Raw genomic sequence first — 25,947 nt, 5'->3', positions numbered from 1 at the left:
TCACCCACCAGGGAAGCCTACCTGAGCCTTGGTGTCCAGGGTTTTTAATAGGGATCAGCATGTGGATAAGGCTGACCACTTGTGTGGCTCCCCTTAGATTCTAGCCCCTCCAGAGGTTAAGCTGATATCACATGGCCCAAAGCCCCCACCATAAATCACCACTGTTAGCACAAACCATATGGTGTGGCCCAAGGCCCCATGTAAACTCAGGCTGGACATTCCAAGAACTAAAAAATTACCTCCCAGGAGTAAAAGGCAAAGGTCAGACCTCTATTTGGATGAAGTTAATCCTTTACTGAGCAGACAAGAAAAATTCGAAGGGCTAAAGAGAGAAACGGGATTTGGATAGAAGATAGAAGAGTTTAAGGGGAATAAGAAAAACATTCATCTTGGTGCAATGTCAGTGCCACAGGGATGACAACAAGCCCCTCTGCCTTTACACATCGTGGAACCAGGCCACCAAACTGCTGAGGAATAGGATTTCGAACTAGTCATTCTGGGGCTAGAATTTATCATCTCATCTAATGTGAAGGTGGAAAAAGATATTTCAGATATTCAAGGATTCAAAACACTGAGATACCAAGCACCCTTTCTGCAAAAGGTATCTAGGGATATACTCCAGGAAAACTAGAATGAAATTCAACAAAGAGAATGCAAGTTCCTCAAAAGAGGAGGAGCAGTGTGAAGGAGGACAGTCCTGCAGCAACCCAGAGAACAGCCAGTGTGTCCACGACTGTTTATTTAATAAACAGAATAGGAGCAAACATCTGGATGATCTTGGTCCCATGGTAAATTTTTGTGGGTCACATAGTTTGAGAATCATCATTCTAGGAAAAACTAAAACCTTCATACAGTAACGTCAAAGTTGAAATAAAAGAAAACAAAAATGTGGCACGATACGAAGCAGTGAGTCCAGCTGGCATTTAATGATAATGCTTCACACACCACTGGTTTAGTGAAATAAAAATACATCTTCATTATGGATCTACAGGATTAATATTTCCATAACCTCCATATTTTACATGGTCTATATTTTCAATTTCAGGCAGCACAAAGCATTGCACAAAACAATTACACAGGTTACCAATAAACAGTAAAAAAAAAAAAAAAAAAAAGGCTGGATGTGGTAGCTCATGCCTGTAATCCCAGCACTTTGGGAGGCTGAGGCAGGTGGATCACTTGAGGCCAGGAGTTCGAGACCAGCCTGACCAACGTAGTGAAACCCTGTCTCTACTAAAATGCAAAAAAAAAAAAAGTAGGTGACATGGTGGCACACACCATTGAACCAAGCTACTTGGGAGGCTAAGGCACCAGAATGGCTTGAATCTGGGAGGCAGAGGCTGCAGCGAGCCAAGATCACACCACTGCACTCCAGCCTGGGGGACAGACCAAGACTGTCTCAAAAATAAATAAATAAATAAAGGCTGGGCATGGTGGCTCATGCTTGTAATCCTAGCACTTTGGGAGGCCGAAGCAGGCGGATCACTTGAGGTCAGGAGTTTGAGACCAGCCTGGCCAAGATGATGAAAACCCGTCTCTAGTAAAAATACAAAAATTAGTTGGAAATCACTTGAACCTGGGAGGTGGAGGTTGCAGTGAGCTGAGATGGTATCACTGCACTACAGCCTGGGCAACAGAGCAAGACCCCGTCTCAATAAAAAAAAACCATACATACATACATAAAAATAAACAGTAAAAAAAAAAAATAAAAACCACTTGTAAAAATTGAGAGGGGAGAGGGAAGGAGATAGAATGTGATGAATTCCATATAGTTCATGGGGTTAAGGGGGAGTGCAGTGAAAAATCAAGTTACAATTTTATTATTATTTTTTTTTTGAGATGGAGTCTCGCTCTGTCTCCCAGGCTGGAGTACAGTGGCATGATCTCGGCTCACTGCAGCCTCCGCCTCCCTGTTTCAAGCGATTCTCCTGCTTCAACCTCCAGAGTAGCTGGTATTAGAGGCACGCGCCATCACGCCCGGCTAATTTTTGTATTTTTAGTAGAGACGGGGTTTCACCGTCTTGGCCAGGCTGGTCTCAAACTCCTGACCTCAACTGAGCCACCCGCCTTGGCCTCTCAAAGTGCTGGGATTACAGGCGTGAGCCACCGCGCCCAGCGAAGTATGAATTATTGATGGAATTAAGAGTTAGCCTCAGGGCCGGGCACCGTGGCTCACACCTGTAGTCCCAGCACTTTGGGAGGCTTTGGCAGGAGGATCACTTGAGCCCAGGAGTTCGAGACCAACCTGGGCAACGCAAGGAGCCCCCATTTCTACAAAAAATTTAAAAATTAGCCAGGCATGATGGCGCGCACACGTTGTCCCAGCTACTCTGGAGGCTGAGGCGGGAGGAGGATCGCTTGAGCCCAGGAATTCGAGGCTGCAGTAAGCCGTGATCTCGGCACTGCACTCCAGCCTGGACGACAGAGCGAAACCCTGGCTCAAAAAAAGAGAAATTAAAGAAAAAAAAAGCATCAGCATCTTCTGTGTTTATAACGATGCAAAAGCTGACACTCCACCTTCACATGAGTAAGTCATTAGTTAAGGAAGTTTTCCCTAGAGGATTCTGGGTGTGAGGCCTGCGCTTGTCTTCGTTAAGGCGTCCCCGCCAGCACGCGTCCGATTGTGGTGACCACATCCCCATTGCTACAACGGGGACATCGAAGCACAGAGGGTCGGGGCTTATAGGAGGCTGCCCTGCAAAAGACCCCTGACTCCTGTCTTTTCCTGCAGTGTACCACTGGCTGGAGATGCGGACCAAAATGCGCATCATGGGTTTCAATGCCGCTGCCATCAAGCCGCTGAACGAGGGTGCAGCCGCCGAGCTGGGCGCGGAGCTGCTGGGCGAGGGCATCATCTTCATCACCGCCTGCAGCTGCCTGATGCTGGAGTACTGGCGCCACCAGTTGCAGCAGCGCCGCAAGGAAAAGGAGCGACGCGTTGCCAGGGAGGCGCTGCGGGGCGAGGTGGGCCACTTGGGGCTGGCGCTCGAGGAGTTGCAGGCGCAGGTGCAGGCGACGTCGACGCAGCTCGCCCTGGAGGAGCTGCGCGCTCAGCTGCAGGAGGTGCGAGCCCACCTCTGCCTCCGAGACCCGCCGCCTGCACCCCCAGTTGCGCCGGCGTCGGAGAAATAGGAGGTCTCGGGGCCCTGGTCTTGGAGGTGACTGCTGTCTGGACTGCGAAGTCTCTGTCTTGGCCTATTCTCCGCACTGTCCCATCCTGGACCGGCCCAGCTGACACCACCCAGTCCTTCGAGGGCGCCGGAGAGATCCTGGGCTGGAGCTGATCCAACCTCCCTACTAACCTGCCCAGTGGTACCTTCCACTGGGACTCTCCGCCTCCTGCAGGTGGAACGTTCCAAGAAGGACCCCGCCCTATCCCACCCCGCCCCTGCCAGCGCATTTGTTGAGCACTTTGGAAAGACAGCGTCTTTTATCAGACCCCACCTCCCTACCGCTAGGTAGGCCAGCGGGACGTCCACCTCTTTTGGCAAAACAAAATTCTGCACCTGGATTTAGCCACCTCTCATTCTGTCACCCGCACCCTCACTCACCTGAGTGGACCCTTCCCCTAGGACGCTCATCCTTTGCACCGAACACCACCTACCTCCTCCTCATTGGTACAGACCATTGTAAAGCTGCACAAAGTTCCTACGGACTTCCCGACCCGCCCCCTTCCATCTACCTCAGTCTTAGGGGGAAAGGTGGGGGTGAATCCTGGACTGCGTTAGCTCCAATGAGTCACCACCCTGCGGCTCCTGACCTTAATCCATCTTAGTACCTGTCATTGACATCCTCCCCTCCCTGAGTGGATCGATCCAACAGAACCCCCCTCTTCTTCCGCCTATGGCGAACCCCACTGGCATGGCTGTGCTGGGTCTTCCAGGGAAACGCCTCCCAGCCCGGCATTCTGTGGTCTGTTCCAGCAGAACGTGGCCTTTTGGGAGGAAAAACCGGTCTTGACCAGGGCTAGTCCATTCTGGCTTTCAGGCTCAGTCACTTGGTCACCAGTCCCCAGTCCTGGACCTACTGCTACTGTCCTTTTATCCGGTCCTCCCTCGCTGTCCTCTTCAGTTGCCTTTGCTAGGGACCGGCCTGTCCCTTTACTACCTAAGTCATCGTCAGTTCGCCCAACTTCCCTCCAAATCTGCCCCTCACGGTACTCAGGGATCGCCCTTCCTTCCTGCCTTTGGACTGGTCCAGGTCCTCCTCCGCCCTCCTTCACGCAAAGGCCTCCTCCAGGGGGACTACCTGTCCCTCAGCCCAGAGGTCCCCCTGTCCAAGCGGGGTATTCCACCAGGCCATATGACCTACCCACCCGACAACTGAAGGGGGCATGGATGAGCTCTGTGACTCTGAATGCTACTTTATAAATTGACTGTCAGCGTTTTCTAATTAAAGGAGCTCTGGGGTAAAAATCTTAAGAACGTGTCTGAGAACCATAATGTGCGTCTGCAAAATGTCATTGAAATTAGGAAAGAAGGCCGGACACAGTGGCTCACGCCTGTAATTCCAGCACTTTAAGAGGCCAAAGCAGGAGGACTGCTCGAGGCCAGGAGTTAGAGACCAGCCTGGGCAACACAGCAAGACCGCATCTCTACGAAAAATGAAAATATTAGCTAGGCGTCATACCAAACGCCTGTAGTTCCAGCCACTTGGGAGGCTGAGGCAGGAGGATCCCTTGAGCCCAGGAGTTCAAGGCTGCAGTGAGCTGTGATCCTGCCACTACACTCCAGCCTGGGTAAAAGAGCAAGACCCCAACTCATTAAAAAAAAAAAAAAAAAAAAGAGGAAAGAAGCTGGGAGAGTGGTAGAGTGGGGGCAGAGAATCATCTTATGAGCCCTTTCCCAAATCAGAAACTGAGGCCTGAGGTAAGCAAATGGACTTGCCCAAGGCTACACAAAGTGAGGCTGCTTCTGGCCTCCCCTAGGGTGGTGAAGGGCAGGGTGGGATGGGGAGGAAGTGGCCTCCTAAGGGGCATGGGGAGGGAGGCTGGAGGGGGCAGAGATCATCCTGGCTGCGGGCCTGAGGATGAGTGAGCAGGCGCAATATGCAGGGTGGGAAGGAAGATGAAGGGAAGGTGGATTCCTGGGAGGAGGCACGGGTTCTCAGCAGAGGATCAAATCTTCCTGGAGGGGCACCGGGGGCCGAGCACACCTCCATCCCCATCAGAACAGGCCTTCAAATCACTCCAGAGATCTTAGCATTTATAAAAACTGGCAGATTTATTCTGCAGGGGCCCATTTTCAAGAAGCTAAAGGTGAAGGTGGGAGGGGAGAAGTTTCCTCCCCTTTTCCTTTCTCCCTCATCTTATTTCCTCCAAGGGGTAAAAAAAATGGCCTGGACCCCAAAACCTACCCAAATAAAAAATAAAAAAACTGAGGTTCCAAAAAGTTACAGCATCTTATTTCCTCATAGAAAAGGGGAAGGAGCCAGAGGGAAGGGGAGTCCCTGGGGTGGGGGGATGTCTCACCCCCAGCCCAGTGAGACACCCCCTCCCCTTAAATAGCTGCCCCAAATGGGGCAAGCCCAGGGCTATAGCATTTAAAAACTCCCACATCCCATTTTATCAAAACCAAAGAGAAAAAAAAATTTCCCTTTTCTCCCAAAACCCAAATATATATATATTTTTTTCTTAAAAAAACAAAACTTTGAAGGCATTAAGCGTTAAAGTGAATCTAGAACAAGGGAATGTGAAATTCCCTCCTTCCTTCCCCCTTCCTGTGGGGTTCATTGGTGCATCCCCAGCAGAGGGACCGGCCCCAAGGGGATGGCAGAGGGGAAGGACCAAAGGGAGAAAAGGGCGGGGGCCTCCCCAGCCAATCAGCAGCCAGTGTGGGTGTGAGCAGGGAAGCCACACCCCCTTGGAGTTTTCCAAGTGGGATGGGGAGTGGGAACGATGCATTCCTGTGTAGTCTTCAGCCAATTCCAAGTCAAGTAGAGGCAGGGAAAGCAGGGTGACAGGCGGGGTGTGCGGAAAGGAGAAGCGGGTCTTCTGGGTCCCTGTGGTCAGGGAGAACCCCGCTTCCTCAGCTCCTGGACGAAGGCTGGAAGGAAACAAGGAGCAGAGGTCAGGGGCAGAGTCTCTGCCTCCTCCCTTCCAAAACAGGGCTCTTGCCCAGGGACATGATGACTCCAAAATAAGTAAATGCTTAAGAACAAAACCAAACCAAACCACCTCACCTTCAATGATTTCCTCTTTCACTTTCTGCAATTCCTTCTTCACCTCTTCCAGAAGCTCCTAAAATTAATGGGGTAAAACTAATCAGGAGGGGGTACCGGGACTTGCAGGAATGAATCCCCCTTCTTTTATTTTTTGAGAAGGGACCTTGCTCTGTTGCCCAGGCTAGGGTGCAATGGCACGTTCACAGCTCATTGCAGCCTCAACTTCCCAGGCTCAGGTAATCCTCCTGCCTTAGCCTCCCAAGTAGCTGGGACCACAGGCACCTGCCACCACAATCAGGTAACTTTTTCTTTTTCTTTTTTTTTTTTTTTTGAAACAGAGTCTCCCTGTCGCCCAGACTGGAGTGCAGTGGCCCAATCTCGGCTGACTGCAATCTCTGGCTCCCGGGTTCAAGCGAGTCTCCTGCCTCAGCCGCCCAAATAACTGGATTACAGGCGCCCCCCACAAGGCCCAGCTAATTTTTGTATTTTTAGTAGAGACAGGGTTTCGCCATGTTGGCCAGGCTGGTCTCGAACTTTTGACTTCACGTGATCCGTCCCCATCAGCCTTCCAAACTGCTGGGATTATGGCTGTGAGCCACCATTCCCGGCCTAATTTTTGTATTTTTAGTAGCGATGGGTTTCACCATGTTGGCCAGGCTGGTCTTGAACCCCTGACCTCAGGTGATCCACCCACCTCGGCCTCCCAAAGTGCTGGGATTACAGGCATGAGCCACCGCACCTGGCCTTCTCAGGTAACTTTTAAAAGTTATTTTTAGAGATGGGGTCTCCCGATGTTGCCCCAGGCTGGTCTCAAACTCCTGGCCTCAAGCAATGCTCCCACCTCAGCCTCGCAATGTGCTGAAATTACACACATGAGCCACCGTGCCCTGCCAGAGTCCCCTCTTTCTTGTCGATGGAAAAGCCAGGGGGAGTAGGTTTGAGACCTACCCCTACCTCGACACCATGACATCGCTGTCAAGGTCGCAGAGTGACTGGAGGATTCTAGGGAAGAATTCTGGATCCTTGGAGCCGGAAAAGTACTGGAGAACATCCAGTACCAAGGTTGGCAAGCGCGTTCCAGCCTCCTGCCAACTCCAATTGGTGATGGACAGCTGGGTCAATGTGCGGAAAGAATTCAAGGCACTCATCGGGAATGAGCCCGGTGATAGATTAATAATGTCTGTCACAGGTGCCAGAAAAGGGGGTGTGGAGTCTCGGTCATCCTTGACCCAATCCAGTTTCTCCATTTGTCAGATTGGAAACCTGAGGTTTCTGAGATGTTATCTAGGATCATACGGCATGCCAGTGGCCGGGGCCAGACCTAGATCTCTCTTGCTGTGGTCCCCAACCTCCCCCCGAAGTTACCTGTTTCACCCTCTGTAGGTCCGAGTAATCACTGGAGCTGGGCGTGCAGGGTTGGGTCTCGGAAGTGGTCACCGAAGAAGACGACTTCATCCTGGGGGAGTTGGTGTGGTTTGGGACAGCAATGAGATTAGAGAGAGGACCTGCTTCCCCGCCTCCTATTCCAGGGATCACATTGAGCTCTGCCTTATAAATTGGGCAAGTCCAAGTATTTTTGGGGCCCCAGTTTTTTTTTTTTTTTTTTTTTTTTTTGGTTTTGGTTTGTTTTGTTTTGTTTTGAGACAGTCACATTCTATTTCCCAGGCTGGAGTGCAGGCACGATGATGGCTTGCTGAGGCCTCAACTTCCTGGGCTCAAGTAATCCTCCCACCTCAGCCTCCCGAGTAGCTGGGACCACAGGTAAGTGCCACCACGCCTGGCTAATTTTTGTAGAGATGGGGTGTCACCATGTTGCCCAGGCTGGTCTTGACCTCCTGGGCTCAAGCAATCTGCCCGCCTTGACCTCCCCAAGGGCCCCAGGACCGATGGCCTACCTTGGCAAGGTTGTGCTGTTCTTTTCCCAGGGTCTCCGCACAGATTCTGGGGATAGGCAAGAAATCAGAAAGATCAGGGACAAAAGACTGCCCCCCAGTCAATCTTACTCCCCCAACCTCATCAGCCCCTGATCAAAGCCCCATCTCAGGAGACTACAATCCCCAGCACCATTCGCCCTGACTCTCCTATAAGGGTGCTTAACATGTGAGAACAGGGTATTCTGGGATTTGTAGTTCCTGTGGCTGGACTGGGCACTCACTCACCACTCTGGGCCGGGACTCTGGCCTCTGGCTCCTCCTGCTGGTAGGAAATAAAACTGCCATGAGCCAGCCCCTGCCACACACACCTCTGCCCATTTCCTCTTTCAGGTTCAAACCCTACACATCCCACTATCCCTACCCTCATGGTACGGCCTAAGAGATGTAGGGCAAGAAGAGTCCCTGACTTACATTGGCAGATTCATCCTTGGGGGTTTTCTCCCCAACCTGCGTGGCTTTCCTTCTGCAGGAGAGAAAAGCAAAAACATGTGCTTCTGTCACCCAACCCATCCCCTTCTGAGGGGAGTTCTAGAAATGTAGATCCTAGTGCATAGAATTCTGGAACTCCGAAAACCTAAGGAAACTCTAGTTTTAGAAATTCAAGAGATTGTGCTGGGCGCAGTGGCCTGTAATGCCAGCACTTTGAGAGGCTGAAGCAGGTGGATCTCTTGAGGTCAAGAGTTCAAGACCAGCCTGGCCGACATGGTGAAATCCTGTGTCTACTAAAAATACAAAAATTAGCTGGGTGTGGTGACTCATTCCTGTAATCCCGGCTACTTAGGAGGCTGAGGCAGAAGAACTGCCTGAACCCAGGAGGCGGAGGTTGCAGTGGACCGAGATCGTACCACTGCACTCCAGCCTGGGTCACAGAGCAAGACTCCATCTCAAAAAAAAAAAAAAAAACTCAAGAGATTGTGGTTCTAGAATCAGGGTGGAGGAGGTTCTATGATTCTTATATTAGGGAACAGTAAGATTCCGAGGGTGGAGCGGTGCTGTGTTGGAACACTGAGATTGCAGGAACCTGAGTTCCCAAAATTCTGAGGCAGGATCTCCTACGGTTCTAGAATTCTGGGTTTTAGAACATTCTACAGGCTACCTAGGTGGTTGCAAGCCTCAGCCATTTCATGACAAACCCCACCATTATATCCCAAACCTGGTTATCAAAGGGGGAACATTCACCAAAAGAAACAAACTAAACAGGAATTGGAGCCCTCCCCTGACTGGGCCCTACTGAACTGGAACTCCAGGTGACTTGGGGGTCCAGGCTCAGGCTCACCTCCGGGCCAGCATGGCGTTCATCTCTTCCATGAGTCCCCCACCTCCGCTTCGACCACTCTCAGCTTTGGGGGCTGTGGGCCCCCCTGAGGCCTCCTCCTGCTGGAGAAATTTAAAAGGGGCAGGAGCTTTAGGGGCAGGCCTTTTGGCCTTCCAGCCCAATGACACCGCCGGCAGCCCTGGCCTTATCCCCCATAAAAGCCCTGTTGCCCCCTGCCCACCTCTCCCGGCCCCTCACCTTGCTGACTTTCCTGAGTTTGGCTCCAGCAATAGCTGCGGCCAGGCCTGGGGCTCCAGCTCCCCCACCACCAAGGCCCTGTGCTGCCGGGAGAGGGGGTGCAGGGGGTGGTCCTCCCCCTGCTCCATGCGCTGCAGCTGGGACCCCCGAGGGGGGCAAACCTGGGGGTGGGGGCGGACCTGGAGGAGGGGGAGGTCCTGGTGGTGGGGGTGGACCCCCAGCGGGGGGAGCAGGTGGGCCTCCTGAAACAAACACAGAAAAGGGGGCAGCTGAGAGAGAGAAGCCTCATTCTTCACTGTCCAGCTGGCTGGCCACTTCCTCCAGGGAGGCCCCCTCCCAACTCCCGAAGCTATCTGAACATCACCTGCATTGGAGACCCGGCGCTCTATGTGCTCCGACGGGCCGGGCTGCTGCCTGTGGGGGGAGGCGAGGGAGCTGCCGTCAATCAGGGCCCTAAGGATGGCCAGCGAAGGGGCCAGCGACCTCCGTCCTCTCTCTCAGAGGTCTCCGGGGAGGCTGGCTCCTAATCCTCACCCAAGCCTTCCTCCCCTAGGGAACCAAGAAGGGGGCTGGGTGAGAGTAGAGGGAATGGAGGGCAGGGCAGCGACAGGGAGAGATCAGGATGCGAGATCCCAGTCACTAAACTGTCAGGAACACCGAATTACAAAATGCCCAAGATTCTTTCTTTTCTTTTTTTTTTTTGAGACTCTGTCACCTAGGCTGGAGTGCAGTGGCTCGATCTTGGCTCACTGCAACCTCTGCCTCCCGGGTTCAAGCGATTCTCCTGCCTCAGCCTGCCGAGCTGGGATTACAGGCACGGGCGCCACCATGCCCGGCTAATTTTTGTTATCTTCAGTAGAGACGGGATTTCGCCATGTTGGCCAGGCTGGTCTCAAACTCCTGACCTCAGGCGATCTGCCCGCCTCGGCCTCCCAGAGTGCTGGGATTACAGGCGTGAGCCACCACGCCCAGCCACAAGATTCTTTCAACCACCATATTCTGATTTCCAGGAATCTGCAGGGGCCAGGAGGTTCTGCAACTCTGAGTGTCAGAAGTTTCTTGAACATTCTGAAAACTGCAAGTTGGCTGGGTTCTGAACTCTAGGAGTCAAGGGTTCCAGAACATATGGAACTCTGGCAGCGGCTAAGGTTCCCCACCCAGGGCCCAGCCCCACCTTTTCTGCTGCTCCACCTCCTCCGGGGAGGGGCCGTTCGGGACCGACCAGGTGGGAAGTGCTGGGGGTGGAGGGGGCCCACCTCCTGGAAGGTGAGAGAGAAAGGGCCATGAGTCAGTCCCGGAACTCTGCTCAGCTCTTGGCGCTTCCCTTGCTCTCCCAGGCCTCCCAGGAATCCTGCCCAGAGGCGCTCACTTCCTCCTTCCAGAGGCCCTGAGGCTCCAGGCCCAGGAGGACGCACATTGGGAGGTGAGGCAGCACCAACTTCCCTGGCCTGAGTTGCCCTAAGGTAGGTGCTGTTGTGATGTCCCAGTGACAGGAGAAGCTAAGGCCCGGGGAACAGTCACTTGCCCCAAATTTCTCCAGGGTGGAATGTGCAGGAACAAGACTTGAATTCAGGCTGATTCCAGCAGCCAGGCTCTTAACCACTGTTGGTTTGTTTCGAGACAGAGTCTCACTCTGTCACCCAGGCTGGAGTGCAGCGGTGCAATCACGGCTCACCACAGCCTCCGCCTCCCGGGTTCAAGAGATTCTCCTGCCTCAGCCTCCTGAGTAGCTGGGATTACAGGCGCCTGCCACCATGCCTGGCTAATTTTTGTATTTTTAATAGAGACGGGATTTCACCATGTTGGCTAGGCTGGTCTCGAACTCCTGACCTCAAGTGATCCACTCGCCTCAGCCTCCCAAAGTGCTGAGATTACAGGCGTGAGCCACCGCACCTGGCCCCTGGCTAGCTCTTAACCACTGTTACAGCCACTTGGACCTTACCTAAGAACCTGGAAAGGTAAAGAGCTTCTTCCTCACCTACCTCCAGGCCTCTGGCCCTAGCACCTGAATTGAATTGGCTACGAATTAACAATGAATTAGCCCCAATTTACAGATGACTAAACTGAAGCCCACTGTATTTTTCTGTGTGCCCCAGAGGAGCAAGCCCCTTCCGCATTAGCACAGAAGTTGTCCCACGAAGCAAACACCCCTGCATTTGGTGACTTTCAGTTCTACAGCAGTGATTCCAGGCCAGATGCACGGCAGTCACCTAAAACCTCACTACTCAGTCACGTCCGCAGACCAGCAGCCTGGGTATCACCAGGGCACTTGTGAGAATGTGGAGTCTCAGTCCGCCCAGCCCACCTGCACCACAGCCTGCACTTTAACCAGATCCCCAGGTGATTCATGTGCACGTTAAGGTTTAAGAAATAGCAACTGGGCTGGGCGCGTGACTCGCGCCTGTAATCTCAGCACTCTGGGAGGCCGAGGCGAGTGGATCACCTGAGGTCAGGAGTTCGAGACCAGCCTGGCCAACATTGCGAAACCCCGTCTCTACTAAAACTACAAAAATTAGACAGGCATGTTGGTGCGCACCTATAGTTCCATCTACTGGGGAGGCTGAGGCAGAATTGCTTAAACCCAGGAGGCGGAGGTTGCAGTGAACTGAGATCACACCACTGCACTCCAACCTGAGAGACAGAGTGAGACTCCATATTAAAAAAAAAAAAAAAAAAGAGGCCGGGCGCAGTGGCTCACGCCTGTAATCCCAGCACTTTCGGAGGCCGAGGCGGGCGGATCACGAGGTCAGGAGATCGAGACCATCCTGGCTAACACGGTGAAACCCCGTCTCTACTAAAAATACAAAAAATTAGCTGGATGTGGTGGCGGGTGCCTGTAGTCCCAGCTACTCAGGAGGCTGAGGCAGGAGAATGGAATTTACCTGGGAGGCAGAGCTTGCAGTGAGCGGAGATCGCGCCACTGCACTCCAACCTGGGGACAGAGCGAGACTCCGTCTCCAAAAAAAAAAAAAAAAAAAGCAACTGGGCTGGGTGTAGTGGCTCATGCCTGTAATCCCAGCACTCTGGGAGGCCTAGGCGGGCGGATCACAAGGTCAGGAGATAGAGACCATCCTGGCTAACACGGTGAAACCTTGTCTCTACTAAAGATACAAAAAATTACCCGGGCGTGGTGGCTCACGCCTATAGTCCCAGCTACTCGGGAGGCTAGGGCAGGAGAATCGCTTGAACCCGGGAGGCGGAGGTTGCAGTGAGGCAATATCGTGCCACTGTACTCCAGCCTGGGTGACAGAGTGAGACTCTGTCTCAAAAAAAATAAAAATAAAAACAAAATACAAAAAAATAGCTTGGGCATGGTGGCACATGCCTGTAATCCCAGCTACTCAGGAGGCTGAGGCAGGAGAATCACGCGAACCCGGGAGGTGGAGGTTGCAGTGAGCTGAGGTTGCACCACTGCACTCCAGCCTGGGTGACAGAGCAAGACTCTGTCTCAAAAAACAAAACAAAAAAAGAGCCGAGTATGGTGGTGCACACCTGTATTCCCAGCTACTTAGGAGGCTGAGGCAAGAGGATCACTTGAGCCCAGGAGGTGAAGGCTGCAGAGAGCCATGATTGTGCCAGTGCACACCAGCCTGGGCAACAGAGCGAGATCCTGTTTCTGGGGCGGGACCTACCTATGTCTTGATCTGGGAGGTGGTTTCCCGGGAGTGTGCCTGTGTAAAGTTCATGGAGTACTGATCCCTGAGTAATCGTGCATTTTTTTTGTGTTTGTTTTCTTTCTGAGACGGAATCTTGCTCTGTCGCCAGGCTGAAGTGCAGTGGCCTGATCTCGGCTCCCTGCAACCTACACCTCCTGGGTTCAAACACTTCTCGTCCCTCAGCATCCCGAATAGCTGGGATTACAGGCGCGCACCACCACGCCCAGCTAATTTTTGAATTTTAATACAGACGCAATTTCACCATGTTGGGCACGGTGAAACTCCTGACCTCAGGTAATCCGCGTGCCTCGGCCTCCCAAAGTGCTGAGATTACAGGCATGAGCCACGGCGCCGGGCCAATGGTGCATTTTATACATAGGCGCACACGGTCACACTGGAATGCACAAAATCCTAGTGATAATTTTCCATGATAACAATGAATTCGCTCCATTTTACCGACGAGTAAACCAAGTCCCAGCAGGGTAAAGCGGCAGCCCCAGGCCACACAGCCGCATTCACTGGTCCCCTTTGCCCGCCGCCATTTCTGACCTTCCAACGCCTCTAGGGCACTGGCCATGCCGGCGGCAAACTGGGCCGCATCCTCCTTGCTGCCGAAGTTGAGGCCCCAGACCTGGCGAGCGTCGCGCCACTGATGGAAGTTGGGGGTGGCCTGGTTATACCTGACACCCCGGACGATGGCACAGTTGATGACCACCTGGTGGGAGGGGAAAGGGGGGTGAGGGGCGGCGGGCGCAGGGGTGGGGCTGGTAGGGGTTCAGCCCGCAGAGGGGGCCGGCGGGAAGCTGCACCTGCTGGTCGGGCTGCATCTTCCGGCCCACGACGCGAAAGGAATTGGCCGTGGGGTTGTGGTAGATCTGGACGCGGCTGAAGGCCTGGGGACCCGTGCCAGCAGGGAGCCATCGCTTGTTGCCATCATCATAAAGCATCACAGTGGCCCGGCTGGAACAGATGACCGTCTCGCTGCAGGCGGGAGGAAAAGGGAGAGGGGCCAGTCACCTTTTTATATGGGTCTCTCCTGGGAGATTCCAAGGGACAAAGACAGAGTGTGGAAGGAAGAGAGTGACACAGAGGGAGGCAGGAGCCACGTGGACAGAAAGAGACGGGGGAGACAGATCAGGAGAGAAAATCAGATCAGGAGAGACAGGCAAACACACAAACGAGATGCAAGAGACAGACAGGCAGACACGGGGAGGGAGAAACTGGAAGTGGAAGAGACAGACGCAGAGAGAGGTGGGAAAGGGAGAGTTGGGTTGACAAAGAGGAGAGAGACAGACTGAAAGGCAGACAGACAGACAGACAGACAGATGAACAGATGGGGGAGGGGTGGGGAAAAAGGATGGGCAGACAGGGGACCTGGAGGAAGAGGCAGACACAGAAAGAGATAAAGATGGTCTTGGCGCGGTGTCTCACACCTGTAATCCCAGCACTTTGGAGGTTGAGGCAGGAGGATCACTTGAGCCCAAGCATTTCAGACCAGCCTGGGCAACATAGTGAGACCCCATCTCTAATAATAATAATAATTATTATTATTTTTGTTTTTGAGACAGAGTCTTGCTCTCTGTCACCCAGGTTGGAATGTGGCCTCGACCTCCTGAGCTCAAGCGATCCTCCCACTTCAGCCTCCCAAGTAGCTGGGACTACAAGCATGCACCACCACACCCGACTAATGTTTTTTTTTTTTTTTTTTTTTTTGAGACAGAGTCTCACTCTGTCACCCGGGCTGTAATGCAGTGGCATGACCTCGGCTCACCGGCAACCTCTGCCTCCCAGGTTCAAGCCATTCTCCTGCCTCAGCCTCCTGAGTAGCTGGAATCACAGGCATGCACCACCAAGCCCAGCTAATTTTTTGTATTTTTAGTAGAGACGAGGTTTCACCATGTTGGTCAGACTGGTCTCGAACTCCTGGGCTCAAGTGATCCATTTGCCTCAGCCCCACAAAGTGCTGGGATTACAGGGGTGAGCCACCACACCCAGTCCACAAAAAAACTTTTTTAATGAAAAATAAAAAACAACACAACAAAACTAATAAGAAGGAAAAGATAAAGATGGAGAGACAGGCTGAGGGGTGTAAGAGGCCGAGGCCAACGCCAGTCGGGGGGATGCAGGTTAGCAGAGCAGAGGGCAGGAGGGAAGACAGAGGGGACAGGAGGAGGCCAAGAGCCCAGAGCTGCACTAGGGACCAGCCCCTGCCTGACCTCAGTTTCCCTATCTCTACGCACCCCCCCCCCCCCCCCCCACTGCCTGCTCAGGAAGAAGCTGAGGCTTGGGAGGGGAAGTGTGAGGCCTGCAGCAGGTTGGGGACCCATCCCAGACCTCTGAGCTCTTCCTCCAAAGGGACTTCCCGCTGCCCACCCATCGCCTGGCTCCCCAGGGCACTAGCGGCCATTCCCCAGATACTCCCTGCTCTGTGTCTGGCCTGTATTGGGTGGGGCTGGGAATGAAGACACAGCAGTGACCCAGACAGCCCCGGCACCACCCTCCTGGGGCTCACAGTCCAGTGTGGGAGACACAGCTGTCCCCAGACAGTACCAACCCAGGGACAGGACCAAGGAGCCCAGGGTCTGGGGGTGCCCTGAAGGAACGCCTGCCCCAGCCTGGAGAGTCAGGCAGGACTTCCTGGAAAAGGCAACATCTGACTTAGCCTGGGTGGGAGGTGTCAGTAAACTGGTGCAGAGTTCAGGAGCTGATATCCCCAGACCTGGGTTCAAATCCCCACTGAGCCACCTACTTCATGTGACTCAGGCACATGACCTTCCCACTCAAGACCTCTTCTTGCCTGTGAACTGGGAAAATGACAGTCCCCACCTCCAGGGCAGTGGGGGAGGGGCACATGAATCTGGGCACCTAAAGGGCTTGGTACAGCCGGGAGTGGTGGCTCACGCCTGTAATTACAGCACGTTGGGAAGCTGAGGTGAATGGATCGCTTGAACTCAGGTGTTCGAGACCAGCCTGGGCAACATGGTGAAATCCCATCTCTACAAAAACGTACAAAGATTAGCTGGGCGTGGTGGTGTGCACCTGTAGTCTGAGCTACTCAGGAGGCTGACGCAGGAGAATCGCTTGAACCCAGGAGGTGGAGGCTGCAGTGAGCTGAGATCATGCCATTGCACTCCAGCCTGGGCAACAGAGCGAAACTCTGTTTCAAAAAAAAAGAAAAAAAGTTAAGTGCTTGGTACAGCGTCCAGCACACGCCGAGAGCTCAGTAACTGTCAACATCCGTCTCGTGGGCACCACTGGGGCCCGGGACAGCTACAACCCTCGGGACCCTCCCACCAGCCCCTCTGGGAGGTTCAATCCCCTCTCCCCCAGTGAGGAAACTCAGGCCTAGACAGGAACTCAAACAGGAAGTGACTTGCCCAAGGTCACACAGGGGAAGGGGAAGCACTGGTCTCCTCCCCACCCCACCCACACCAGGCTTTTTCCTGAAATGGGGAAGTTGGTGGTCAGAGGTTTCCGGGGACAGAAATTAGACACCCCCCGCAAAGCCTCTGTCTCTAGGAGGGCTGGGGGCTGAGTGTGACACTGACGCTGGGAAGTCAGGGCAGGGAAAGTCCCTAGGCAGACTCAGCTGTGGGTAGGGACCTGGGGTAGGGACCCTCAAATTTACCTAATTGTGCCATCTCCCTCTTACTAGGCATTTCAGGTGGATCAGGGGCCTTAAGCCCCTCCCCCAAAGTCACTCATTTTATTCTCACTGCAGCTTATCCAGAGAGCCACTCAACCTAATTTTGCAGGTGAGAACTAGAGGCCCAGAGAGGTTGAGTGACTTGCCCACAGTCACACAGCTAGTGAGGAATAGAGTGAAGATGTGAATTCAGGCTCCCAAGCCTTAACCACCGGGAACTGTGTGGGCCCCACCCAAACACCAGGTGCCCTTTCCAGACAAGCACAGCCTCGGGGGCTGTTTCTGGCTCCTGCTGCCCCTGGCAAGGCAGGGTTAAGGCCTCGGCCTCACCCACACCTGCCACCCACACCCAGGGCCGACTCTGGCCAGGAGCCCGGGGCTGCTGCTGCCCCGCCCTGGCTGCACTTTGCTCTCCCAGGCAGCCCTGCCCTACTGAGGCTGTGGACTGGCCGGAGAACAGGGCGCCTGCTGGGTGACCAAGGGGTGGTCTTGCCCCTCTCCAGGGAACACTATACCCATTGTAACAGAAGGATCCTGTTAAAACACAAGGTGGGGCGGGGAACGGTGGCTCATGCCTGTAATCCCAGCACTTTGAGAGGCCGAGGCAGGAGGATTGCTTGAGTCCAGAAGTTCAAGACCAGCCTGGGCAACACAGTGAGACCCCCCATCTCTAAAAAACAAAACAAACTAACAAAAACCTACAAGGTGGGATGTCTCTTCTTCTTCTTGAAGGCTCCAGGCTCCTACGGAATCAATGCCAAGTTCTCTCCAGGGCCTCCGTGATCTGTGTGTCCTCAGATCTCATTTCTTCCCGCTCCACTGTCCCCTGGGGACTCTGTTCCAGACCCTAGGCCTCCTACCCCCATGCTGCTCTTCCCGCAGGCCAGACACATTCCTGCCTCGGGCCTGTGTGCTGCTTCTTCCTCAGGCCTAGCCTCTCCCCACTTTCAGGTCTCTCCTTAGATGTCACCCCTTCCAAGAAGCCGTCCCTCCCTCCCTTAGCTGGAAACGCTTCTCTCCTTTTCATCCCCTGCTGCACATTTCATAGCAGTGACCCCTGCCCAACACTATATTTGTCTGTCTCCGCTGCCAAAAAGGCAGAAATTTGTGTCCCAATTGTTCACTGCTGTGTCCCCAGAACCTAGAATGGTGTCCAACACATAGTAGGGACTCAATAGTTACGAAACATCTGTAAAAAAAGGCAAACTTTGGCCAGGGGAGGTGGCTCACGCCTGTAATCCCAGCACTTTGGGAGGCTGAGGCAGGAGGATCACTTGAGCCCAAGAGTTTGAGATTGGCTTGGGAAGGCTGGGTGTGGTGGCTTATGCCTGTAATCCCAGCACTTTGGGAGGCTGAGGCAGGAGGATCACTTGAGCCCAAGAGTTTGAGATTGGCTTGGGAAGGCTGGGTGTGGTGGCTTATGCCTGTAACCCCAGAACTTTGGGCGGCCAAAGCAGGTGGATCTCTTGAGGTCAAGAGTTCGAGACTAGCCTGGCCAACATGGTGAAACCCTATGCCTACTAAAAATACAAAAATTAGCCAGGCGTGGTGGCTCATGCCTGTAATCCCAGCTACCCAGGAGGCTGAGGCAGGGGAATCACTGAACCCAGGAGGTGGTTGCAGTGAGCCGATCTCAGGCCACTGCACTCCAGCCTGGGAGACAGAGCGAGACTCTGTCTCAAAAAAAAAAAAAAAAAAAAAAAAAAAAAAGGAGAGAGACTGGCTTGGGCAAGATGGTGACCTCCGTCTGTACAAAAAATTTTAAAATTAGCTGGGTGTGGCGGCGCTTGCCTGTAGTCCCAGCTATTCAGGAGGGTGAGGCAGGAGGATCACTTGAGTTCAAGAGGATGAGGCTGCAGTGAGCCACGTTCAGGTCACTTGCACTCCAGCCTAGGCGACAGAGCAAGACTCCCTCTCAAAAAAAGGCAAACTTTTACCAAGGGCACCTAACATTTCTCAGTCAGCCTGGGTCCCAGACACTCTTCTTGGTGCTTGACACCAATTTCCCTGCTGCATGACTCTACAACCTCATGGGATAGGCTCTGACGCTCACCCTTTTGACAAGGGGGAATTGCAGGCACAGAGGAGTGAAGGCACTTGCCCCAGATCACACAGCAAGTAAGCAGAGGGGCTCATAGTTGAAACGAAGTTCCCACAAGTTCTTAACTTCATTTAAAGATGAAGAAGCAGAGCTAAATTGAAATTTTTAAAAGCCAAAGTACAAGGTAGTGTTGATCAGAGGCTTTACAAAAAAAGAAAAGGTCGGGTGCGGTGGCTCATGCCTGTAATCCCAGCACTTTGGGAGGCCAAGTCGGGCGGATCACAAGGTCAGGAGTTTGAGACCAGTCTGGGCAACATAGCGAAACCCCGTCTCTACTAAAAATACAAAAAATTAGCCAGGCGTGGTGGCGGGCGCCTGTAATCCCAGCTACTTGGGAGGCTGAGGCAGGAGAATCACGTGAACCCGGGAGGCGGAGGTTGCAGTGAGCCAAGATCACGCCACTGCACCCCAGCCTGGGGGACAGAGGAAGACTCCGTCTCAAAAACAAAAACAAACAAACAAAAAAGGTAGGCTAGGCGCAGTGGCTCAAGCCTGTAATCCCAGCACTTTGGGAGGCCGAAGCAGGCGGACCTCTTGATGTCAGGAGTTTGAGACCAGCCTGACCAACATGGTGAAACCCTGTCTCTACTAAAAATAGAAAAATTTGCTGGGCGTGGTGGCGCGTGCCTGTAATTCCAGCTACTCAGGAGGTGAGGCAGGAGAATCGCTTGAACCTGGGAGGTGGAGGTTGCAGTGAGCTGAGATCGCGCCACTGCACTCCAGCCTGGGCGACAGAGCGAGACTCCATCTCAAAAAAAAAAAAACAGTGAGGAGCATATATAAATATATCTGCACTCAGAGTGGTGATATATGCAGAGACTGTTTCCCAAGACACTAACTGTGGCTGCCTCCATTGAGGGGAACTCAGGAACTGGGGAGGGAAGAAACAAATATTTTGTACCATTTATCTTTTGAGACAGAGTCTCTCACTCTGCACCCAGGCTGGCAGTGGTGTAATCTCAGCTTACTGCAGCCTCCACCTCCCAGGTTCAAGCAATTCTCCTGCCTCAGCCTCCCAGCCTCCACTTCCCGAGTTCAAGCGATTCTCCTGCCTCAGCCTCCTGAGTGTCTGGGATTACAAACGTGTGCCACCACGCCAGGCTAATGTTTCTATTTTTAGTAGAGACGGGGTTTGGGCGTTTGCCACATTGGCCAGGCTGGCCTCAAACTCCTGACCTCAGGTGATCTGCCTGCCTCGACCTCCCAAAGTGCTGGGATTACAGGCATGAGCCACCAGGCCCAGCCACCATTTCAATAATTTCAATAAGTATTTCAAACTGCTTATTATTTATTTTCTTATCATGGGTTGAAATTACCTATAAAAACCTAACTCACTACTTAAGTTCAATAAATAAAACTGTAAACTACACAAAAGCCAGAATGAAAATCCCATAGCCATAAAACGGGGATGCGGGGGCTGTGAGATGGAAAGGAGTTCTGCCCATTTCCAGTGTGTTCTCCCGAAGTCTAGAACCTTCCATTGGACATGAGAACACTTTAATTTTCCAGCCAGCCCAGGACCCACTCCTCCCTGCAAGTCCCCACATTTTGGAAAACTCTAGCACATGGCGGATGAAAAGACGGTTCAAGTTGCCTCCTTGTTGTGTGGCTTTGCCTCTCTGAAACTCAGTTTCCAGCCCTGGAAACAATAACTCACTGGGTTCATTGTAAGGATTAAAAGAGATAATGGACAAAAAGCCCTAAACGCAGCAACTGTAACTTGGTACACGCTCCACAGGAAGGAGAGAGCTTCCCATCACCAGAGGTAATCAAGCATGGTGAATCCGGTTTTCACAAAACTTCCAGACTACAGTCACCCTTCCCTTCACTGTCCCCTGAACCCAAGACTTAGCCCATACCCTCCTTATACCATAAAACCTATGATACACCACCCTTCCAAAGGACAAATCTTCTTTTGTCAGGGATGGGGCTACTCTAGTCCCTTCCTCCTGGTGGGCCTCAGTTTCCCATAAGTGAATAGGAAGATAAATGTTGCAGCTTCGGTTTCATTTGGCTTATCTGAATTATCTTAAGTGTTTTCACAGTGAAAGCATGTTCCTTTTTTTTTTCTTTTTCTTCATTAAGAACACGGAAAGCATGTTATCTCTATTTTATTTTATTTTTTTTGAGACAGGGTCTCACTTTGTCACCCAGGCTGGAGTGCAGTGGCAAGAATATGACTCATTGCGGCCTCAACCTCCCCAGCTCAAACGATCCTCTCGCCTCAGCCTCCAGAGTAGCTGGAACTACAGGCGCATGCCACCACACCCAGCTAATTTTTGTATATTTTGTAGAGATGGGGTTACACCATATTGCCCAGGCTGTTCTCAAACTCCTGGGCTCAAGCGATCCTTCTGCCTTGGCCTCCCAAAGTGTTAGGATTACAGGCATGAGCCCCGGTGCCTGGCCCTGTTTGACTTTAATAGGCACCTTGCCTAACTTTCCTGTGCCTCAGTTTCCCCATCTATAAACTGAGTACCGGGGTGGGGAGGCCACAAGGTTGTAATAGTATCATTGTTCGAACTGCCATGAGGGGCCAGGTGTGGTGGCTGACGTCTGTAATAATAACACTTTAGGAGGTACAGGCAGGCGGATCACCTGAGGTTAAGAGTTCGAGACCAGCCTGGCCATCACGGTGAAACCCTATCTCTACTAAAAATATAAAAATTAGCCGGGCGTGGTGGCAGGCACCTGTAGTCCCAGCTACTCGGAAGGTTGAGGCAGGAGAATCGCTTGAACCCAGGAGACGGAGGTTGCAGTGAGCCGAGATCATGCCATTTCACTCCAGCCTGGGCAACAAGAGCAAAATTTCCGTCTCAAAAACAAAACAAAACAAAACAAAACAGCCAGAATTGCTGTCAGGCACAAAAATGCCCCACATAAAATAGATGATTGATCAAATGGTCTCTTATTTTTTAAAAATAAAAATAGCTATTATTGGAAGAAGAAAGAAATGGACCCCAGTTCTCCCCAAGTCCCTTCTGCCCTGAGATTCTAGACCTCTGCCTCGCTTCTGTCTTCCCAGCACCCCAGCTCCAGTCCCGGACACAGCCAACACTCAACAAATATTTGTCAAACTGGGAGAAAAAGAACTATATCTTGTAATTTTCCATCTTAACATCCTCTCTTCCAACTGCCCCCAGGACTGTCCCCAGCCAAACCAGCCAGAAATCAGAGGATCCTAGGCTCCTCCACCCCTCCAACGTTGCCTAGGAATTTCTGAGGGATCTTGGCCATGTCTTTTTCTCTTTGAGCCTCAGTTTCCCCAGCTGGGTAATAGGGGCATGGGTTTTGAATCCTGGCTGTCCTTGTAGAAGAGGCACAGCCCAGGAAGTCGGGTGTGACCACCTGCAGGGGAGACCCCCTGGAAAGGTGGGAGTGGCCTTTTGGTGGGACAGGCATCTGGTCATTTCTGCACCGCACCCCACCCCAGCACCCCCACAAGACGGGATGCTTGGCCACCACCACAGCAAGAGGTGGGCCTTGTGGGAGGGCCAGGGCTTCCAGGGCTGGTGGTGGTGGTGGGGGTGGGGGTGGTGGGGAGGACAGGGGGCCGGCCCAGACACCGCTCCTGCCCTTTTACGGTTGCAGTGAGTGAGGCAGCACTAACTCGGACATCCGCCATCCGCCTTCCACCGAGCCTGGGACCGGAAACGCGAGGGGGGGTGGAGGGGCGGGGCTGGGGGGCAAGGGGAGAGAAGAGTCCCGGAGGAAGAGGGCGAAGGAAGAGAGCGACGCTCCCTAAACTGACCCCTCTCCAGGGCGGACTTGGAAGGGATGTTGCTATAATGGGGAGCGGATAGGCAGGAAGTCTTGAGGGTATCTGTGGGTGTCCTCCTTGCTCCAAATTTTCCAGCCATGCCTTTCACATCAGAAGGAACAAACGCGGGAGGGGGATTCTCTAGTGGTCATAAAAAGGAATGCCACGCCACTCCGATGTCAAAGGGCAGGGGTTCAGGAAATGCGGGGGATGTGGGCACCACGGGGTTAATCCCCAGCCGTCCCCAGGGGCCTCCCTGCTCAGGCTGGGGGCTTTGGGGCAGGAAGTCCCAGAGAGAGTAGAGGAAGGGAGATAGTATTGTCAGGCTCTGGCCCCATGGGAGAGATTATGGGGGGCCAGGGGAGGGAAGAATAGGGGGGATGGTTGGGCCCCCCTGCCCACACTGGCCCCGCCCTCAGGTGAGCCCAGGAGTTCGGGGGAGGCCCCGGCCAGACCAAATCCCTGGGTCCCTTAGGCCGCCACCCCCAGGATTAAATTCCTGGGAAGATAGCTGGAATTATCTGGGAAGCCTGGGTCCCTAGGGAAGAGGGCTATGACCTTGAAGCTTTCCAGCTCCCCCTCCTCCAACCCCAAGGCTCCGGGTGGATAGGGGGGCGGTGAGCAAAGGGGGACGGGCCGTGGTGGGGAAGGCAGCCGGCCTACAGCGCTCGGTGCCCGCCCCCCACACCAGCTGTCTCGACAGGTGAGTCAGGAAGACAAAGGCCCCCTTCCCCCAGCTGCCGCGCCCCCTCCCTCCCCAGGGCCGCGCAGGTGGGGGAGCCGGGCCGCCCTTATGGCCCGAGGCGGGGAGCCGCCCTCTGCTCCGAGCGCCCGCTCGGTCCTAGGCACGGCCAGTTAAGCAGATTGTGTGCGGAGCGACGGGGAAGAGGGGGGTCCCACCAGACTCCGGAGGCTGCGTCCGGGTCCCTGGATCGGTTCACACCAGCCTCCTCCACAGGAAGACCTAAGTGACCCCCAAAATCCAGGGGATTAAGAAGTACCCCCGAAGTTAAGGAGCGCGGTCCCACTTGGGGAGACTTTTTCCAGCACCACGTAAACGGGGGACCTGCACACCCAGGGTCTGAGTCTCAGTCTCTCTTCCAAGTCCCAGGGTCTCCCAAATCTGTCCCCCACAATCCTTCCCGGACCTCGAGCTGAAGTTTGGGGGGAGGGGGAGGAGAGTCTGAGCCCTGCCTCAATCCTGGCATCCCTGCGGGGAGTCGCTGCCAACTTTGAGGTCCTCTAAAAAGAGTCTTAACAATTCGGGAGTCCTCCGAGCGCCCCCAAATCTTGAGGGCTCCCAGGAGAACCTCACCGCCACCACCCCCCGAGCTTGGGAAGTCAGTCGTGGAGAAGTGATCGACGGTTTTGGGGCGCGTCCAAGGGGATTCAGCTCAAATCCGAGGCTCCCAAGGATCTGTCCCCAAATTCCAGCCCGGAGCTAGCTGGGGGGGAGGGGGACAAAGGCGGGGCGCGGAGCCCGCCCGGGCGGGGACGGGTCGGGGGGCAGGTCCGGCTCACCTCATGGCTGCTCGGCGGGCGGGCGGCTCGCCCACGGGCTGGCTGCTCCCGGGGCGCCCCCGGCTGGAGGTTCAGGGGTTCGGGGCTGGCTCCGGGCTCGGCTCAGGCTCCCCCAGGGTCCCGCCCCATAGAGTCCGGCTTCCTGGGGAGAATGTGGACCGGGCCGGAACGGGTCTCCGGGCGCCGCTTCCCTCAGGCGGTCTGATGAGAGGTTCCTGCGGCAGAAAGGGGATGCAGCGTCCGCTCCCCGGCGCGCACCCCTTGCCGGTGGCGGCTACAGTGTTACTCTTACTACTGTACTTCTCTTCGTTACATTTCGTTCCAAAATTCCACTCCCCGCACCCACAATGCCCCGCGCCTTAAAGGGGCCGCGTGCGCCTCCAGGCGAGGGGGTGGAGGGCGCTTAAAAGGGCAACTCTGCACCCTTGGCTTCCGCGATCTCGCTCCTCTCCCCAACGTTGTAGCCCAGGGGTGCACCCTGGGAGTCACCCCCACCTGGAAGGGCAAGCTCGGTGAAGAGGAAGGGGACCTCCCTTGCTTCCTAGTTCGCTCCCACTGTGGGAATTCTGAGGAGGGTCTCGGAAGGGGCGCGATTTCTTTCCCCATCGACTTCTCCATCTCGTACTCCGCTCAATTTTGGGGGTCGAGGAGGACCCTCAAGTTAAGCAAGTGGTCTCAGATTTTCTCCCTGAAATCCCATCTTTGGGACACCGCCCCTCCCCAGCGTTTCTCTTCTGTCAATTTCGGAGAGGTTACTAAGGGGCGAGCCACCCACCCGCACGGGAGTGGAAGTCGGGGGAGTAGGGCCCAACCCCTCTCACCCAACCCCGCCCGCCCCGGGAAGGTGAGGAGGAAGTGGGCCAAGGGGGCGCGGTCGGTCGCTGACTCACAGCCGCAGGGTCGGGGGTGGGGTGGGGTGGGGTGGGGTGGAGGTGGGGACTGGCGAGGAGTGCGGGAGTGGGGGGCCTGGCATTCGCCCAGGGTGGGCAGGAGGCGCCGGCTTCTTTGGTGTGTAAAGCCTCCGGCCCACGCACGCCCCGCTCTGACTCAGTTTCGCCTGCGGAGGACAGCAGGATCATCCCAGCCCTCAGGAGGGCCCGGAGGTGAGGAGACCCTCCCGGGAGCCCCCGCCCCCACACGCCGGCTCCGGGCTGAGTCCAGACACCCTCTGAGGCTTCCGCAGCGTGTCTTGCCGGCCCCGCCCCGAGTGACGTCACTGATTTGGTCGCGCCCCTTGGGTAGAGCGCCACCTGGTTCGGGTGAGGCGCCCGAGCCCTGGGAAATCAGTTAGTTCCATATTTACACACGGGTAAACTGAGGCCTGGAGACAGGGAATGAATCTGGCCTATGGCCCTCTTGCCTGAGCCCCCAGAACCCGGAAAGCCACCAAGGTCTGAGTGTAAAACCAACAATTCTCAGGGCCAGCTGACTATGTGAGAGAATCCACTTTTCCAGCCTATGTCCAAGCCGAGTCCCATGTCCGGATGTTGATGTTGTCCTGACCTCCTTTACCTGGGGAGCACGTCATTCTTCCAGGCCAAGCTTTGACATTAATTCCCCTCCCCTTCTCCACCCCACTCTGGGAGACCTTGAACCCTGTTCCTCGGAGGTTATCATTGTTTCTCAATGTGTTTCCTCAGGCTGAGTTGTCTGG

The 25,947-nt window shown here is 54.2% G+C and overlaps 2 protein-coding genes across 12 annotated transcripts in view; one reads left to right on the top strand and one right to left on the bottom strand.

Moving 5' to 3' along the window:
• The window catches only part of OPA3 (outer mitochondrial membrane lipid metabolism regulator OPA3), a 55,998-nt gene extending 51,577 nt beyond the window's left edge, over positions 1–4,421 (top strand). The window contains 1 exon segment of the mRNA NM_001361685.1: positions 2,732–4,421. Coding sequence (NP_001348614.1) covers positions 2,732–3,132 — 401 coding nt within the window. The 3' untranslated portion in view covers positions 3,133–4,421.
• Positions 4,422–5,203: 782 nt separating this feature from the next.
• VASP (vasodilator stimulated phosphoprotein) lies at positions 5,204–25,463 on the bottom strand. 11 transcript variants are annotated; one of them, XM_016936219.4, is made up of 13 exons: positions 24,294–25,463; positions 14,075–14,246; positions 13,815–13,980; positions 10,784–10,868; positions 9,974–10,023; positions 9,610–9,851; positions 9,373–9,473; positions 8,508–8,559; positions 8,322–8,358; positions 8,058–8,103; positions 7,528–7,618; positions 6,181–6,238; positions 5,204–6,044 (listed from the first exon to the last, which is right to left on the bottom strand). In XM_016936219.4, exons 1-13 carry the CDS (start codon positions 24,296–24,298, stop codon positions 6,007–6,009), a joined length of 1,143 nt encoding a protein of 380 aa, XP_016791708.2. In that variant the 5' UTR covers positions 24,299–25,463; the 3' UTR covers positions 5,204–6,006. The 11 variants fall into 11 exon arrangements, 7 of the variants coding, with proteins under 7 accessions (XP_016791708.2, XP_016791710.2, XP_016791709.2 ...); XM_016936221.4 differs by having other exon boundaries at positions 8,322–8,355; positions 24,294–25,452; XM_016936220.4 differs by having other exon boundaries at positions 9,373–9,470; positions 24,294–25,087.
• Between the last annotated feature and the right edge of the window lie 484 nt (positions 25,464–25,947).

Source organism: Pan troglodytes, chromosome 20, assembly GCF_028858775.2.
Source record: "Pan troglodytes isolate AG18354 chromosome 20, NHGRI_mPanTro3-v2.0_pri, whole genome shotgun sequence".
Classification (NCBI taxonomy): Eukaryota; Metazoa; Chordata; class Mammalia; order Primates; family Hominidae; genus Pan; species Pan troglodytes.
The sequence above is the reverse complement of the archived record's forward strand: the minus strand, read 5'-3'. Positions and strand labels throughout refer to the sequence as shown.